Source organism: Marmota monax, unplaced genomic scaffold (genome assembly GCF_021218885.2).
Source record: "Marmota monax isolate L192 unplaced genomic scaffold, Marmota_monax_Labrador192_F-V1.1 WCK01_AAM20220418_F8-fsc00001, whole genome shotgun sequence".
Lineage (NCBI taxonomy): Eukaryota > Metazoa > Chordata > Mammalia > Rodentia > Sciuridae > Marmota > Marmota monax.
Genome location: NW_026693777.1, coordinates 2966660 through 2983875, shown reverse-complemented (window position 1 = coordinate 2983875; position 17216 = coordinate 2966660). Strand labels below are relative to the sequence as shown.

Sequence of the window (17216 nt, the reverse complement as noted above, 5' to 3'; positions counted from 1 at the left end):
ATTTGATAAAATTATGCTATGTACATGTACAAATATGCCACAGTGAACTCCACCTTTCTGTATATCTATAAATCAACAATTAAATAAATAAATAAATAAATGGAAGACCAGTAGAGTTGAGGAAAGGGAATGGGGGAAGGAAAGAGGAAGCACTGGAGCCTGAAATGGAGCAAATTAAATTCCACACATGTATGATTATGTCAAAAGGAACCCAACTAGTATACATAACTATAATGCACTGGATAGAAGCATAAATTTTTTTTTTCATTTAATTAGTCTGAAGTATCATGGGAAAAAAGAAAAAGAAAAAAAAAGTGATATTCTGAACACTGAAACATGAACATATCTCAAGTTCCACTGGCTATGATTTCAGGTCCCTCCATATTTTTAAATACACTAGCTATTATTACCTCTGAGTAAGGAGAAAATCAATTATTTTTGTGTGTTGATCTCTGAAGAAGGGCTCAGAACATACAAAGCCCAGTTTCTCTATATGTCCATTTCTCATTCGAGAAAAAGTTAAAATTTGAAAACAGTTAAATACAGAAATCTATTTTGATTTTTAAATGAGTGGTATTTGTTTGGAGCACGGGTTAGTTTTTCATACCCAACCATATCTAACAAGTAATTTGTTAGATTTTTTTTTTCTTTCCACTGAGAGACTTCATTCAGTCATCAAGTTGATTTAGTTTTGTTTGTCATCCTAAATCATATAACCACTTTATAGTTTGAGCAACACACATATTAATACCATGAAACATCCATGTTTTTAAAAATTAATGGACTATACCTTTAGCATATTTTCAGTGCTAAGGAAGATAATAAAACTTCACTGGGGGAAATTATAAAATTGAGGCCAAAACCACAATACATTTCTTAAATTATAAAGTAATACTGCTTGAACAAGACCTTTGGATTGTTTTTGGAGGCTTGGCTAACTCTTTATACATAGTCATAAGTTTATTCGATTTCAGTCTTTTCTTCCATTTCATCATCCTTCTCTTGGGAAAAACAATGTAAGTAATGCCAGCTTTTTTCGATGCTTCAATGAGAGACAGAGAGATGTCTTCAAAAGTGCTGTTATCCGGAATGCTCTCCAGGAGCTCACTAATATGTGCTCTGATGAAAGGGGCCTGGGCCTTCTTTTGCTCAGCAAACTGCAGCTCCAATGCCCTTCTTTTCTGGTACATCAACAGTCTCAGGTTGCTTTGAATATCATCCTTTAGTTCTAATGATTTGGTGGTGAACTCCTTTCTCAATTCAACTGCAGATTTTGCTCTCTTAATAAGGAAAAAAGGAGGTGAAAAATATATACGATCAATTAAAATTAATTTGGCTATAGTTACTAATAATGTAGTTTGGGCACTGTTTTGAAAATGTTTTAAATTGGGTATTAATGACAAGATAAAAAAGACATACAGTAAAACAGGCAAACAGTTAAGAAAATGAGCCCGATAAAGGCTTCTCCACTCCATTAGATCAACCTGTAGAAACAAATTCCAAACATTCCATCCAACTCCTTTGTCACAGGGCAGTGAGCAAAGGCAAGACAGACCTGAGTGAATGCTACAGACTCAAGCTAATTAGCATAGATTTTGCCCAATAGCATTGGTATTTCTTCAATACCTAATTATCATAAATATTGATGGACACTACTACCCAGTAGCTACATAACCCCCTAGACTAGTACATTTAAGTGGCAACCCCAATCAGGACCCCAATTGGGTCCCTTCTCGCCCTGAAGAAGCTCTGTCTCTTTTCTTCTCCCTTGAATAAATCCTACTCTTTTACGCTTACTCGTCCATGTCTGTGGATTTCATTCTTCAAATTCATGAGACAAGAACCTTGAAAGAAGACACCGGCTGGCAGCTGAGTTCTGCTGCAACACTACAACAGCAGGAGCTGAAAATCTGGTCAATTATACATTAATCATTGAAACTCTAATACTCATTATTCAATAAAAGAACACAGATTTCTAATCCTTTGATATATCATTTCCTGCCTATTGAAGCACTGTCAACAAATTTATAGCATTTCATTTTGCTAATAAATAATTTGTTATAGAGAGATCTTTTTATAGTGAATTTAGACCAGAATTCCAAACAATTTCATACAAGCTAGTTATGTATCTAAAATGTACTAAAGAATAATAGAGATCTTGACCATCCATGATATTATACTCCTCCATCTGAGGAAACTATATTTGACTCAAAATGTAATTAGAATAGAGACTAAAATATGAAACATACATGCATGCATTTGGAAAAAAATGTAAGACAATTATTATTGGTAGAAATATAAACATATATTTTGGATAATAAAAGCTGAAATTACAATACCTTCAATTGTGTAGACTGTGTACTGAAACATTTTTTAATATTTTCAAATGATGCAGATTTTTTTAGTAAGAAAACCTGCAAAATAATTGAATGAGAAATACATATTAACCGTAGACATAAACTAAAATGTCATATGATAGTTGGCTAATAATAATTATGTAGGTAAATTAATGAAATGTAGAAATACTAATTAAAACATAGGTTCTTACTGACTTTGAAGTCGCTGACTTCTTGAAGAGGAACAGGGTTTAAAGTGCATCAATTAACTTAGCAAAGTATATAATAAAGAAAATTATCTTATTAATTCTCTAATCACAAGCAACCTCAACTTTTTACTTCAGGGAACCAGATAAATATTATATATTATTATAACGGCACCAAGAATAGGGATATTATATTAAAAGAGCTGAAACTGGAGTGGAAAGTATAAAGGAAATGTTATGTTCCACACTTTCAGACAGGATAACAGTGCAAACAGCAAGAGATATAGCTGTAATCAAAAGCACCTGTGGCAATGACTGTAAAGCTGGCACAGATCAGGTATAAAGAGAACGCAGAAGAGGGAGAAACCAGTTCTGAACAGGTGGAAATCTGGATAGACCAGCTTAAACAGGAAGCATCAGAACTACTATGTGAAGATAGCAGCACTTCTGTAGTGAGAAAGGGTAGAGAATATCCCAGGACAAGGCAACAGCCTCAGCAAGCAGAGAAATGTCCAAGTAACAGAAATATTAGCCCGTGAGGATTCTCGTGTGGTCAGAGTACAGCACACATGGAGGTTACATGGAAGTAGAGGTAAAATGGGAGGTAATACAGATGAGGTCAAGTTAAGAGGCTTAGTTAAGCACTCTGACTTAATTTTATTTGCTAGGTGGATTGGTTGAGTTTTTTTTTTTTTTTTTTTTTTTTTTTTTTTTAGAGAGAGAGAGAGAATTTTTGATATTTATTTTTTTTTTTAGTTATCGGCAGACACAACATCTTTGTTTGTATGTGGTGCTGAGGATCGAACCCGGGCCGCACGCATGCCAGGCGAGCGCACTACCGCTTGAGCCACATCCCCAGCCCCCTGGTTGAGTTTTTTTGAGTCATGAGTGACATAATGATACCCATTTTAAGACTACAGCGGGATAACTCAAAAATGCAGCTACTAAAAATGGGAATATATGATAGGTAGATGCAAGTGATGCTACTACCACATTCTAAAAAGCTTAAATGGCTTTCGAACCTAGAGAAGTGTCATTTATTGATTCAATTTTTTTTTAAGTAATAGTCACTGCTCTAGATGTTGTAGATAGAATAGTGAACATGAATGATATAACTTCAGGCTGGTGAGGAAGAAAAAGATCAAACATACATTGGGGAAAAATATTCCTTGAGTGCTATCAAGAAGGCAGAGAAACAGTGATCCATAGGAGAAACATTACTATCCCCTTCTGAAAAGAGTATTCCCTGATTATGGGGGTCAGTGGAGGAAGCATTGAGGCATATTTAACCTAGTTAGCTGACTAGAAAAGGGGTTTTGAGTTGTTTCAGGGGACGAATTCTCTACTATGTGGCACATACCCAAGATATCATCTAGGGGAGTAGAGGGCTGAAGGCACTGTGAAAGCAAAATGAAACATTCCTGTTCGTCCCCCATAAAGTTCAGGCATTACTAAGCCCATTATATAAATTTCATACCTCTCCTCTGCCCTCGATCACCATTTCATTTTTTCCAATTATATTTATTACTCAATAAGCTTACCTAGATACAGTACAGAGATACTGGAGTCATGAGTATACATCTAATCTAATCACCATTTAGAGCCATCAGTTTTACTCTGCTTCATGGCCATAAACAGCTTCTGTATTCAATCAAAAGGCTCATAAGGGGCTGGGGCTGTGAGAGGCAATGGGTTTGATCCCCAGCACCACATAAAAAATAAATAAATAAAGATATTGTGTCCATCTACAACTAAAAAAAGAAAAGGAAAATATTTCTTTTTTAAAAAAAGGCTTATAAATGTGTTCCTTTAATCACTCAAGTCTTAAGGCAAGAATAAGAAGGAAAACTGGAAATTTTAGAAAAATTCACAGCAGATATGTTGCTATTGATTAGTGAATATCATCTTTGGAGTGCCATAAAGACAGCATCTTTGACAAAGAGAAAATGTAACCTTTACAAAGATACCATTGTCTAGTCTAAGCCATTTCCCGGAATGTGGAAGTACCAAGAAATCACTTCCGGAATTACTAGGAATAATTTCTGAACTTATCGGCAGACAGAGTAACCGATCCATAGTTCAGAACAAAAATCATACATACCTTAAAGCTCATTCTTCTGTAACCACTTAGACTGATTCTTTCCTTGCTTTCAGACAAAATTTTCTCAGTTACAATTCTGCTTCTTTGAACACTCTGTGATTAAAAGATAAGTTTTAAATTATCTTGTGAAATACATTTAAATGCCTGTGATCACTGTTACTTCATAGTACAACATTATTTATTATTACCAACATTTTAAAAACTATAAAAGAGGTAGAATTCTAGAAAACACTTTCTAAAGATGCATTAATGTCCAGCTATGGCCTCAATATTTGGCCAAAACCCACAGTTTGGCTTCAGCATTGGACCTTAGCCAAATGGATACAACCGTATTATTTCTGGCATCCTTTATCTTGAGTGATCGAGGATCATATGTTTTCATAGGTTAGCACTGAATTTATTTAGCATATTGACATGAGGATTATGAATAAGACATATTATCTAGATTTATGGTCAATAAATGACTATTCATTTTCAAACACAAGAAAGCATTCTAAACATGAATTAGAATGAAAATTTCCTTCAATGTTTTATACTTTGAATTCTATCCAATGACTAAATTATTATAAACACACACACACACACATACATATATACTCATTCTACATATAGTGAGTCAGAGGAATGTCTACAATAACTATGATTATTAAGTGTGCTACTTCTCTTATAATGACTTAAATATACTGAAAAACTAAAAGGTCTAAATCTGACAGCCTGGTAGATTCATGATTAGGTGGATTCATGTTAAACCATGCTGTTGCTTTACTTGTTTGCTGAAATTCTTAGGTCCCAAAATCTTTAACATTTCAAATTGAAATAAAATAAAATAATCATAAAATATTTAAAATTAAATATAAGTATCATGTAATTATCACTGACAATGGATAAGGCTATGGGTAACTTAGGGATCAACAGCATTGAATTTTTATTCATCCTTATATGCTTTTTGTATTGTTTGATTTTGTTTTGGCACCTGGGATTGAACCCAGAGGCTCTTAACCACTGAGCCACATCTCCAGCCCATTTCTTATATTTTATTTAGAAACAGGGACTCACAGCAAACTACATGTTGCTTAGGGCCTCAGTTAGTTTCTGAAGCTGGCTTTGAATTCGCAATCCTTCTGCCTCAACATCCCGAGCCACTGGGATTACAGGTATGTGCCACTGCACCTGACCTTATGTTGTATTTTTAGGAAGTAGCTATAGTACAATTTAAGGTTAAGCGAATTAGTAAACATAACAGAAAGGGACTTGGATGCTTTCATCATGACTCTTCATTGACAAATACATGTTGTCATATGCTTGTGCAAGATATTACAAAATGATGAAATAGCCAGTATTACATATTTAAAATGATACTTTTAATGAAATAAAGACAAAACGCTTAACACCATATTTTATGACATCAAAATAGCAGAACTTATTAACAGTTAATGGTTATTTTAAAAAGAGAATATAGTTCATATGTTGGAACTTTGGAACTTGCTAAAATATTGTCCAAGAGTACAATTGTAGTTTTGTTTGCATGACATGCAATGCAAAAATTTATCATCAGATCAATGCATGCTCATGACCTCTATGTGCAAGCCACCATTCTAGAGGCTGCAGCAATGAAAAACAAAGTGCTGGTTTCATAGAGCTTACACCCTGTATGAAGGACAGACACAATAAACATGTGTAGTTGATCTTTATTATTTGCAGAAATCAACTTCTGTAAACACTTGTGAGTACTGAATTAGTGAGCAATGCTTGTCAGCAAGTGAGTATCTGGTTTTCTTCACTCATCAATACGTTACCTTATTTTATGAGTTTTCTATTTAAATACACCTTGTTTAATATATATTATCTACTCATTACCAATGAACTCATGACCTATAGCACTAGAACTTATGCCTAATTGAAGCTGATCCAAAATGCTTTTTTTTCTTTTTGAAGCACACTGCAGCCTTCTTTCACTTAGGAACATTTGCCAGCTCAGCTCTTCAGCACCATGTCTGGGGACTGTTTTTAAACACACTTGACACTTCACATATGTGTTGAAACTGAGGACTTGTGTCTTTTTACATTGTATTTGTTCTTTCATTCATCAGATAAATACATGCTGATCATCTCGATGTGCAAGCTGGTATTCTAGAGGCTGGGGGTGCCACAATGAATGAGAGCACAGTTGCTGCTCTCACGAAATTTACATGAAATGTGAAGTACAGGTATGAAGACACGAATTGATGTGAATATACTTTGTATACAACCAGAAATATGAAAAACTGTGCTCTATATGTGTAATAAGAATTGTAATGCATTCCACTGTCATGTATAAATTAAATAAATTTTATATATATATATATATAAAGATACAAGCCTTTGGTTTTAACAAGTCCATGCAGTGCCAGGAGGGATGAATGAGAAGAATTACAGTGTCTGACTACTTATTACTAGTAACTGATAATGACAAAAATAGAAATAATGATAAAAATAGAATAGTATATTCTATTAATGATAAATGATTTTTCAAAAAGAATTTTATGCCTAATCCAACTGGAATTCAGGAGGCAGAGCAAAAGAAATAATACACATCCACGAGTATAAGTATTCTAAAAATTTATTACCCTTAGATGTTCCCAGAAAGAATTAGTTAAAAATATAATAAGCAAAACAAAAATGACAGAAGAGAGGGAATAATGTAAGGTAAAGGAAATAGTGGTAAGAAAATAAATCAGCAAAGCTTCTAGCTAAATCTGAGTTATTATGATGCAGTAACTAAAAGTTAGAACACTCTTTCAGAAATTGAAATACTTAATGGACTCAGGTGGCAGATCACAGGAAGAAGTAAACATTTTTAAATGTCCTTTAAGGGAGGAAAGATGGATTCTGACTGACTCTTTTTTTTTTTAAGAGAGAGAGAGAGGAGAGAGAGAAGAGAGAGAAGAAAGAGAGAGAAGAGAGAGAGAGAGAGAATTTTTTAATATTTATTTTTCAGTTTTCGGCACACACAACATCTTCATTTTTTTTTTTATGTGGTGCTGAGGATCGAACTCAGTGAGTGCCCGGTGCATGCCAGGCGAGCACGTTACCGCTTGAGCCACAACCCCAGCCCCTGACTGACTCCTGATGTGCTTAAATATGTGTGAGACTCTTTAAAATAGTAATGAAAAAGTAAAATCAGAATATATTATATCCAGGCCACAGAATTTAAATAAAAGTGGTGGGGAGATACAAAAAAAAGGACAAGTTTAAGAAAAGGAATAAAAGGAAAAAATAAACCAAAAGGCAGAATCAATAACAAACATAACTTTCAAAACAAAAAAATACCAGTAAATTCAAAATATAAATAGGTTAAAATTTGCTTTTTAAAAATTAGAGTACATATGTTTTTATAGCTAAATACAACTTTCTATTCATAAGAACCAAGAGTCTTGGAAGACTGGTCTGGTTTCTTTCTGGTGAACAGAACTCGTGAGTTTGAGCCATCTCCTTGTGCCAGAAATCTTGTTGGATCATTTTTCTCCTGAAAATGGGGAATGAACAACCTCCAGTATTGATTTTCTTTTGGACCACCTTTCCAATGGGCTATGCCATGATCACCAGTTTATACTAATCGCATTCTTGCTATAATTTCTACTTTTTTTCCCAGACAATTTTGCCTACTCTCAATGTCCTATATCCACACTTTCCTATAAAATGCATGCCCATACTTTGTAAACAAACATAAGTTTAATAAGCATTGTATTCATCTAACATTCCCTCCTGTATCAGTTCAAGTAAAAGCATGTGTGACCAGTAAAGAATAAAGAAAAAGGAAATAGGCAGGGGGACCCTCCCAACAATGATGCCATTTGGACATCTGAGAAAGGGGATGAGAGAAGGACCACAGAGCAGTTCTGAGAAAGATCTAAGTCTGAGCCAAAGTCGCTCACAAAAGCAATCCCACATCAAGCAAGAATGCATCAGTTCTAGAAACGACTTTGTGCTCCGTCCTTGGCTAGAAGTAGCTGAGAGTAAGCATGCTCCTCTTAGAGTGAATATCATGGCAGATCTTCAGGACAGCACCTAGAGGCTGGCAGTTAAGCATGCTCCTCTTAACAGATTCTCCAAAAGAGATGTGAGCAGCATATTCCTGATGCCACACCTACTGATGTAAATTTATAGTCATCCATCTTTTGCATCAAAGCAATCTTTTTATATACTCATATTTTTAACCTTACCTTTTTAGCTCATGGCATCTTTATATGTATCTTTTACTTAAGTAAATAAAAACATGAGACTGTGCAGAAAAAAGAAAAGAAAATGCAAATATACGTTAATCTTCCAAGATTTTAAATATACCATACACTTGGACCAGAAATTCCAAACAAAAACATGTGTGTAATATATATGTTCAAGTATATTTTAAAAGAAAAAAAATCAAGATGCAGAAAAATATAAATTGGAATTCTATATGTGTAAAGACATCAATTTGCATAGCATAAATGACAATGAAAACATCAGAATAGATACAATTAAAAAAATGCACTTACCAGTGGTTAACTTCAGGGAAAAGAGAACTAAAAGATGATATTTAAGTTGGGAAATGTTCTATGCCATATATATCTTTATTTTTGAATTTCATTCATATGCTACTTGTTAAATTTCTTAAGTATTTAATAGCCCTTGCCATTAAAAATGGCGCAATTATTTTGCTAAAGAAAATAGTGGCATTTTAACAAAAGACAAAATGGAATTTTTTAGACAGAAATCACAAAGTAATTATTTGTAAGGCCAAATTAGCCATATGTTATTTATACAACACGTCAAAAACAAAGAAATGTAACAAAGAAAGGAACAAAATTAAAATATTCCTAGATACAAAAAAAATAACATAGGAATTAAAAAATTATAGCAGAATTCAAGTGTTAAATAGGCCAAATTGAGCCACTTAAAATTAATAGGAGACAAAAATCTATAAATTCATAACTTTAAAATTCATAGTAAAGATAAAATGATTTCTTATCACATTAAGTAAACATATGGAGAAATGGACAAAACACAGCTTCATTCAAAACCCCCAATTAATCAAAGTCTTTAAGATCAAATGGAAGAAATAAACCACTTAAAAATGGACTCATATTATACAACAGTCAAAGCTATTGTTAATTCAGCACTTGTATTTATCAGGCAATACCCTATACAGTCTCTCATTAAATTCTCAGGACATCCACTTTACAAATAAAAAACTGAGACTTCAACACACCAACCTCTGTGGGGCCCAGGCGCACAGTAGGCCTGGTCCACCCCTTTCCCGGTGGGGCAGACACTCCCCAGAGCCTAGCTTCTGTTGCAGGACTGCCCTTTCTGATCAGTGGACTAGGTGGGAGCCAAGATCCAGCCCAGACCACCCACACCAATCCACATGGGATTCAGGCTCTCAACCACTGTGGGAGGTCAAGCCCAGTGGCTCAGATCCACCCATTCCAACTTAAGCAGGACCCATATCTAAGATGCAGTAGCATTCATTGAGGGACACCAGCAGGGTCTGGAAGCCCAACATCAAGGTGAGGAACAGACAATCTGCACGGGTACTACAAGAATATAGGGAAGAAACTATCTCAGATCCACACTGCAAGAAAGGAAGATGCATAGACAGCATGAAAAAACAAGGGAGGAAAGTGCCCCAAACAAACCATGACACTATAATAACAGAACCCAGGGACAGTGAAGTTGATGAAATGTCAGAGAAGGAGTTCAGAAGGTTCATAATTAAAATGATCTATGAATTAAAGAATGACCTAAATGAGCAAATACAAGCAAAGGTTGATCACTCCAACTATGAGAAGAGAGAGCAAATACAGGTAACAAAAGATTACTTCAAGAGAGATACTTCAAATGTATGAATTGCCAAGATCATTGTAATGTCATGTATAGCTAATAAAAAATTTAAAAAATTAAAAAATTGATAAAATGATAGCTTGTTGGAGTGTAAAAGTTTATGCTGGAATTAATAATAAATTTCTGAATAACAAAAAGAGAGAGAGAGAGACTCAGGAAAAAAAAACAGTCACAAATCCTTGAAATGAAGGATGCAATAAATCAAATAAAAAACTCAATAGAAAGCATAACCAACAGACTAGATCACTTGGAAGAAAGAATGTCAAATAATGAAGACAAAGTATACAATCTGGAAAATAAAGTTGTTCACACAGTGAAGGTAATTAGAAATCATGAAGAGAACATCCAAGAATTATGGGTCAAAAGACCAAATCTAAGAGTTATTGGGATAGAGGAAGGCACAGAGTTTCAAACCAAAGGAATGCACAATCTCTTCAATGAGATAATATCAGAAAATTTCCCAAGCATGAAGAACAAATTGGAAAACCAAATACAAGAGGCTTACAGGACACCAAATGTACAAAATTACAACAGATCTACACCAAGCAAATATACATTATAATGAAAATGCCTAGCATACAGAATAAGGATAGACTCTTAAAAGCGGCAAGAGAGAGGAATCAGATCACATATAGGGGGAGACCGATTCGTATCTCAGCAGATTTTTTAACCCAGACCCTCAAAGCCAGGAGATCATGGAAAGATCAAGCTCTGAAAGAAAATGGATACCAACCAAGAATCTTATATCCAGCAAAACTAAGCTTTAGATTTGAAAAACCTTCCATGATAAACAAAAGTTAAAAGAATTTACAACTAGAAAGCCTGCACTATAGAACATCCTCAGCAAAATATTCCAAGAAGAGGAAATGAAAAACAATGATGAAAATCATCAGAGGGAGGGATTACACTAAAGGAAAATCTAATCAGAGGAGAAACCAAGTCACATTAAATACCAAAAATAAACAAAAATGCCTGGGAATACAAATCATGTCTCAATAATAACCCTGAATGTTAATGGCCTAAACTCATCAATCAAAAGACATAGACTAGCAGATTGGATCAAAAAAAGACCCAACAATTTGCTGCCTCCAAGAGACTCATCTCATAGAAAAAGACATTCACAGATTGAAGGTGAAGGATTGGGAAAAATCATACCACTCACATGGACTGCAGAAGCAAGCAGAGGTTTCCATCCTCATATCAAATAAAGTAGACTTCAAACTAAAGTCAATCAAAAAGGATAAAGAAGGACACTACATACTGCTCAAGGGAACCATATGCCAACAAGACTTAATAATTATAAATATATATCCCCCAAACAGTGAAGCAGCTATGTTCATCAAACTCTTCTCAAGTTCAAGTGTTAAATAGACCACAACACAATAAATTTGGGTGACTTTAACATACCTCTTTCATCATTAGATAGATCTTCCAAACAAAAGCTGAACAAAGAAATTATTATCCAAAGGACAGGTTTGAAGACATGAATTGGTATAAATATACTGTGTATATAACCAGAGATATGAAAAATTGTGCTCTATATGTGTAATAAGAATTGTAATGCATTTTGCTGTCATATATAAATTTAAAAAAAAAAACTGAGACTTCAAGAGACTAACAGTACAAGTTTACCTAGGAAATAAGAGGAATTCAAATCTAATGTTATCTGATTCCAAACCCTGTGCTCTGCTTAGTCCTGAACAATGTAAAAATGGTAACTATATATAATACCACTTAACTGGTAGATATTGGAATGTTTAGTAAATCACAAAGCAAATATCAATAAATTCCAAGAAACAGGTATTCTAAAGAATAGATTTTCTTATGTTAGTAAAAATTAAAAATAAAATTTAAACAAAATAAATCCAACAAGTTTAAAAACTTTTTAAAACACTTTCCCACATAAGTGGTATATCCAGAAAAAAAAAATGAGTCCTTCCAAGTTTTCAATAAGATTATTCCTATGCTATGTCAATTTAAGAATGTTTTAAAAGATAAAAGCAAGAATAATTCTGGTGGCAAAAGTCAACAAAGGAAAAAAAAATGCATGTAAGGGTCCATATTGGTATGACTACAGCCATCTTCATCTTAACTACCACTTTGCCCACCAGGGGACCCTGGCCCACATCTCAAGCCTTCAGGACAAAATTGGTAAAAGAGTCAGTTGAGCATGCTATGCTGGCCACTGATGCCTAGACTGTTTTGCAACTGTCCTTTAAACATTTTAATAGTGTTTGAGAAAAATCAGGTATATTGGGGTTGGCCACAGCCCACTGTTATCTAGCTTATCATATAAACCCCTTTTCCCTGCTTTGAGGTACAGTGACTTCCTTGACTTGATGCTACCTAAGACAGGCTTCTGTCAATAATTACACTTTGTACAGTCCTGGATCTGTCTGCCTTTTTAAAATTTTTGGTCTTGTGACACCTTCTACCTTTGGCAGTTTGTTATCATGCACATAATTCACCTGTGCATAAATATTAAAAATAAAAAAATACATGGCCTAGTAGAACTCAACATAATATGCAATAACAATATACCAGGACCAAGTAATTGTAAAATAAAGATATTTCAATACTAATATTCTAAACATGTAGAATCAATAGGTCAAATATGAACATGATTCTGTGCCTGCCTTGTTTGCAGCAAAACTAAGAGGTAAATTCATGACCCCATTTCAAGAAATAGCACATGTGGATTGAATTTCTTTTGTATTGATTTTATCTCTGGCTTTGTTACGCTATTGTCCTTGTTATGTTTTCTTTCTTCATGACTTCTTTAATTTTTTTGCTTTGTCTGTTTTGGATATGTGTATTTTAGTAAGCTGACTAAAATATTGTGCAAATAAAATAATTCTAAATACCATTAATAACTGATGTACAGCCTAAAACAATAGCACACACCTGTAATTCCAGCAACTTGGGAGGATGAGGCAGGAGTATCACAAGGTTGAGGCTAGCCTCAGCAATTTAGGGAGACCTGCCTCAAAATTAAAAATAAAAAGATCTAGAGGTGTAACTCAGTGGTAGAGCATCCCTGGGTTCAATTACCAGCACCAAAATGCTAGATGCCAGCCTAACCCATACTTCAAAAGCAATGGAATAATCTTCCAGTTCACTACTGTAAGGCGTAACTGAATATGATATACTGCCTATGAAATGGAGATAGGATCTTTACCTACTCAGCTGCTCAAAACATAAATGAAATCCCATGGCTCTTTTAAAATTGTGAAAATTGAAGGAGGCTACTAAACTGTATTTTCAATTCAGTGAATTCCTCAATAAATTGACCCCAGCATCTTTAAGACTACTTTTTAGTTTTGATCTGAGAAAACTGAATAGGTGTACCCATTGAGACCTTGCTAAGCGAACATGCATTTGTATGTTCCTTCCCACCACTTTGTAAATGTGGTCCCCTGATAGCTCTTCTAGGTTGGTTTGAAATGAAGCTTGCTTTTCCATGAAAGACTAATATGGAAACATGGAAGTTTTATGTAATTAGTTTTTCATTTGGTTTTCCAGCAACATCATAAGGACTTAACTGTAATCTATATAAACAATACTATTATCATTGCCAGCAAGATTAATAATGATTCTTAATCACTATCTAATATCAGATAATAAATGCTATTCAATATTCATCAATTATCAAAATGAAAATATCATGAAAATCCTTTAAACAACCCATATTACATCATATCTTGATTCTCAGTCAAATACAATATTCTTTCAAAAAGAAAACAGAATCTTCGTCTTGACTGGCTAAAGTAATATGGATAAGTATAACACTTTAAATAAATATATACATTAATTTTATCTTATAAAAATATATATAATTTTAATTTTATAATAATTTTATCTTATAGAAATATATATAATTTTAATTTTATAAATATGCAGATTTATCTTTATACATATATATAATACATACACATAAAAATTATTTACATATGTATAGTTTCTATAGTGACATCCAATCAATTCTGACTGTGGCAATAGTTTTCTGACAAGTTACATAACAACTATCCAGTAAACTTTAATGCCATAAGCAATTATACGACCTAAATATTAATAATAACAGCAATAACAGAGAAAAGTTATTCAGTACATTACCTCATATTTTGGATATACAATGTCCCTCATGACACATTCTGGAACAGAGAATTTGGGTGCAGAAGGATTCCAAAACATCTTTGTAATTTCTGGATAAGCAGATGTCTTAGAAAATAAAATAGAAAAACCATTAGAAATAGTAACAAATGTTCCCTAAGATAAAAAAAAAAACTCAAACTCCTGTCAAAATTGCTTCCAGTTGCTGAGAAAATGACCTGATTGGTTGCAAAGCCTCTGAAAGCGAGGGGAAAATAACTTTTCATAACCACCAGATTAGCAAAAAATGTAAAGGCAGCAATACCAAGTGATGCTGAGGGGGTGGGGAAGTTAGCAGAACCACACTGGCAAATTGGCCATTTGAAAGTAGAAAAAGTACATGCCATGACATAGTGAATCCCACTGTTATGGTTTGGATATGAACTGTCCCCCAAAAGCTCACAGTGATACAATGAATGCAAGATAGGAGGAGAAATGATTGAGTCATAGCCTGGACCCAATCAGTGACCTAATCTCTGATGGGATTAACAGGGTGGTGGCTGGAGGCAGGTGGGGTGTGGCTGGAGGAAGTGGTTCATTGTGGGCGTGGCTATGAGGTATATATTTTGTATCTGGAGAATGGAGACTTTTTCCTCCTGCTTTCAGATCATCATGTGAGCTGCTTCCCCCTGCAACACACTCCACCATGATGTTCAGCCTCACCTCCATCCGCAAGTAATGGAGCCTGCTGTCTAGGAATGGACCTCTGAAACCATGAGCCCCTGAAAAAACCTTTTCTCTTCTACAATTGTGGTCAGATCCTTTAGTCACAGCAACAAAAAAAAAGCTGATTAAAACACCCACCATCATGTACATCCATAAGAATGCGGTTCTAGGGGCTGGGGTTATGGCTCAGCGGTACAGCGCTCGCCCAGTACAGGCGAGGCCCTGGGTTTGATCCTTAGCACCACATAAAAACAAATAAATAAAATAAAGGTATTGTGTCCAACTACACCTAAAAATAAATATTTTTAAAAAATGGTTCTAATTAGGATAAGAGATATTCCATTCTTTCATAATTATATCAAAATTATATCAAAATGAATTCTAATGTCACATATAACTAAAAAGAACCAATAAAAGAAAAGAAAAGAAAAAGTACATGTCACAAGTTATAGCAATTCCACTTACAGCTTATATTCTAGGCAAATCCTTACACACATGCTTGGAGAGATATGTGCAGAATATTCACAGAGCATATGAAATAGCAAAAATAAAATCCAATGTAAATGTCTATTCTAGAGAGATGAATAAAACTTGGCATACTCATATAAACACTATAAAGTCATTAAAATTATTATCCATAGATGGATCTTAGAAGCATAACATTGAGAATAACATAAGTTTCATAAAGATGCATACACATTTATAATTTATATAAAATACAACTAGAACACATAAAACTATGTTATTTATAGTTTAGGATCACAACTACAACTAGTAAAACATGAACTCATGGACAGGAAAGACCACCATTATAACAATAATTTTTTTTCTTTTTTCTTTTTTTTTTAAAGAGAGAGAGAGAGAGAGAGAGAGAGAGAGAGAGAGAGAGACAGAGAGAATTTTTTTTAATATTTATTTTTTAGTTCTGGGCGGACACAACATCTTTATTTGTATGTGGTGCTGAGGATCGAACCCGGGCTGCACACATGCCAAGCGAGCACGCTACCGCTTGAGCCACATCCCCAGCCCTATAACAATAATTTACCTTGGTTATGGAGGTAGAGAAATATAGACTTAATTGAGAGAACTTAATAATCTTTTATTTTAAAAAATATAAAGTAAGTATGACAAAATGTAAATATTTATGAATTCTTGATAACGTGTTCCCCAGATTCCTAATATTTTGGTTTCTATATTTCTCTGTATCTTCCAATGACATGATTCTATATTTAAAAGATTCCAAAAAAAAAAAAACTCCATCAGAAAACTTCTAGAACTAATAAATGAATTCAGCACAGTGGCAGGATATAAAATCAACACCCACAAATCAAATGTGTCCTATACATCAGTGATGAATCCACTGAAAGAGAAATTAGGAAAACTACTCCATTCACAATAGACTCAAAAAATATATAATAATTGGAGGCTGGAGTTATGGCTCAGTGGTAGACTACTTGCCTAGCATGTGTGAGGCACTGGGTTCAATTCTCAGCACCACATATAAATAAATAAAGGTCCATCGACAACAACAACAAAAAAAATTCTTAAAAGAAATGTGATACTTGGGAATCAATCTTTCAAAAGAAGTGAAAGACCTCTACAATGAAAATTACAGAACATTAAAGAAATAAATTGAAAAAGACCTTAGAAAATGGAAAGATCTCCCATGCTCTTGGATAGGCAGAATTAATATTGTCAAAATGACCTTACTCAACACCAAATAAACAAATAACCCTATCAATAAATGGGCTAAGGAAGTGAACAGACACTTCACAGAAGAAGAAACACAATCGATCAACACCAAATATGCAAAAATGTTCCATATCTCTAGCAATTACAGAAATGCAAATCAAAACTAATCTAAGATTTAATCTCACTCCAGTCAGAATGGCAATT

At 34.1% G+C, this 17216-nt stretch overlaps 1 protein-coding gene across 1 annotated transcript in view; it reads right to left on the bottom strand.

Annotated features, from left to right (window-relative positions):
• Positions 1-17216, bottom strand: part of Ttc6 (tetratricopeptide repeat domain 6) — a 238690-nt gene that overhangs the window by 97234 nt on the left and 124240 nt on the right. The window contains exons 8-11 of the mRNA XM_058584485.1: positions 14619-14723; positions 4644-4736; positions 2340-2414; positions 910-1280 (exon numbers count right to left, since the gene is read on the bottom strand). Of these exons, the coding sequence (XP_058440468.1) occupies positions 910-1280; positions 2340-2414; positions 4644-4736; positions 14619-14723 (644 nt within the window). The remainder of the gene's footprint in view (positions 1-909; positions 1281-2339; positions 2415-4643; positions 4737-14618; positions 14724-17216) is intronic.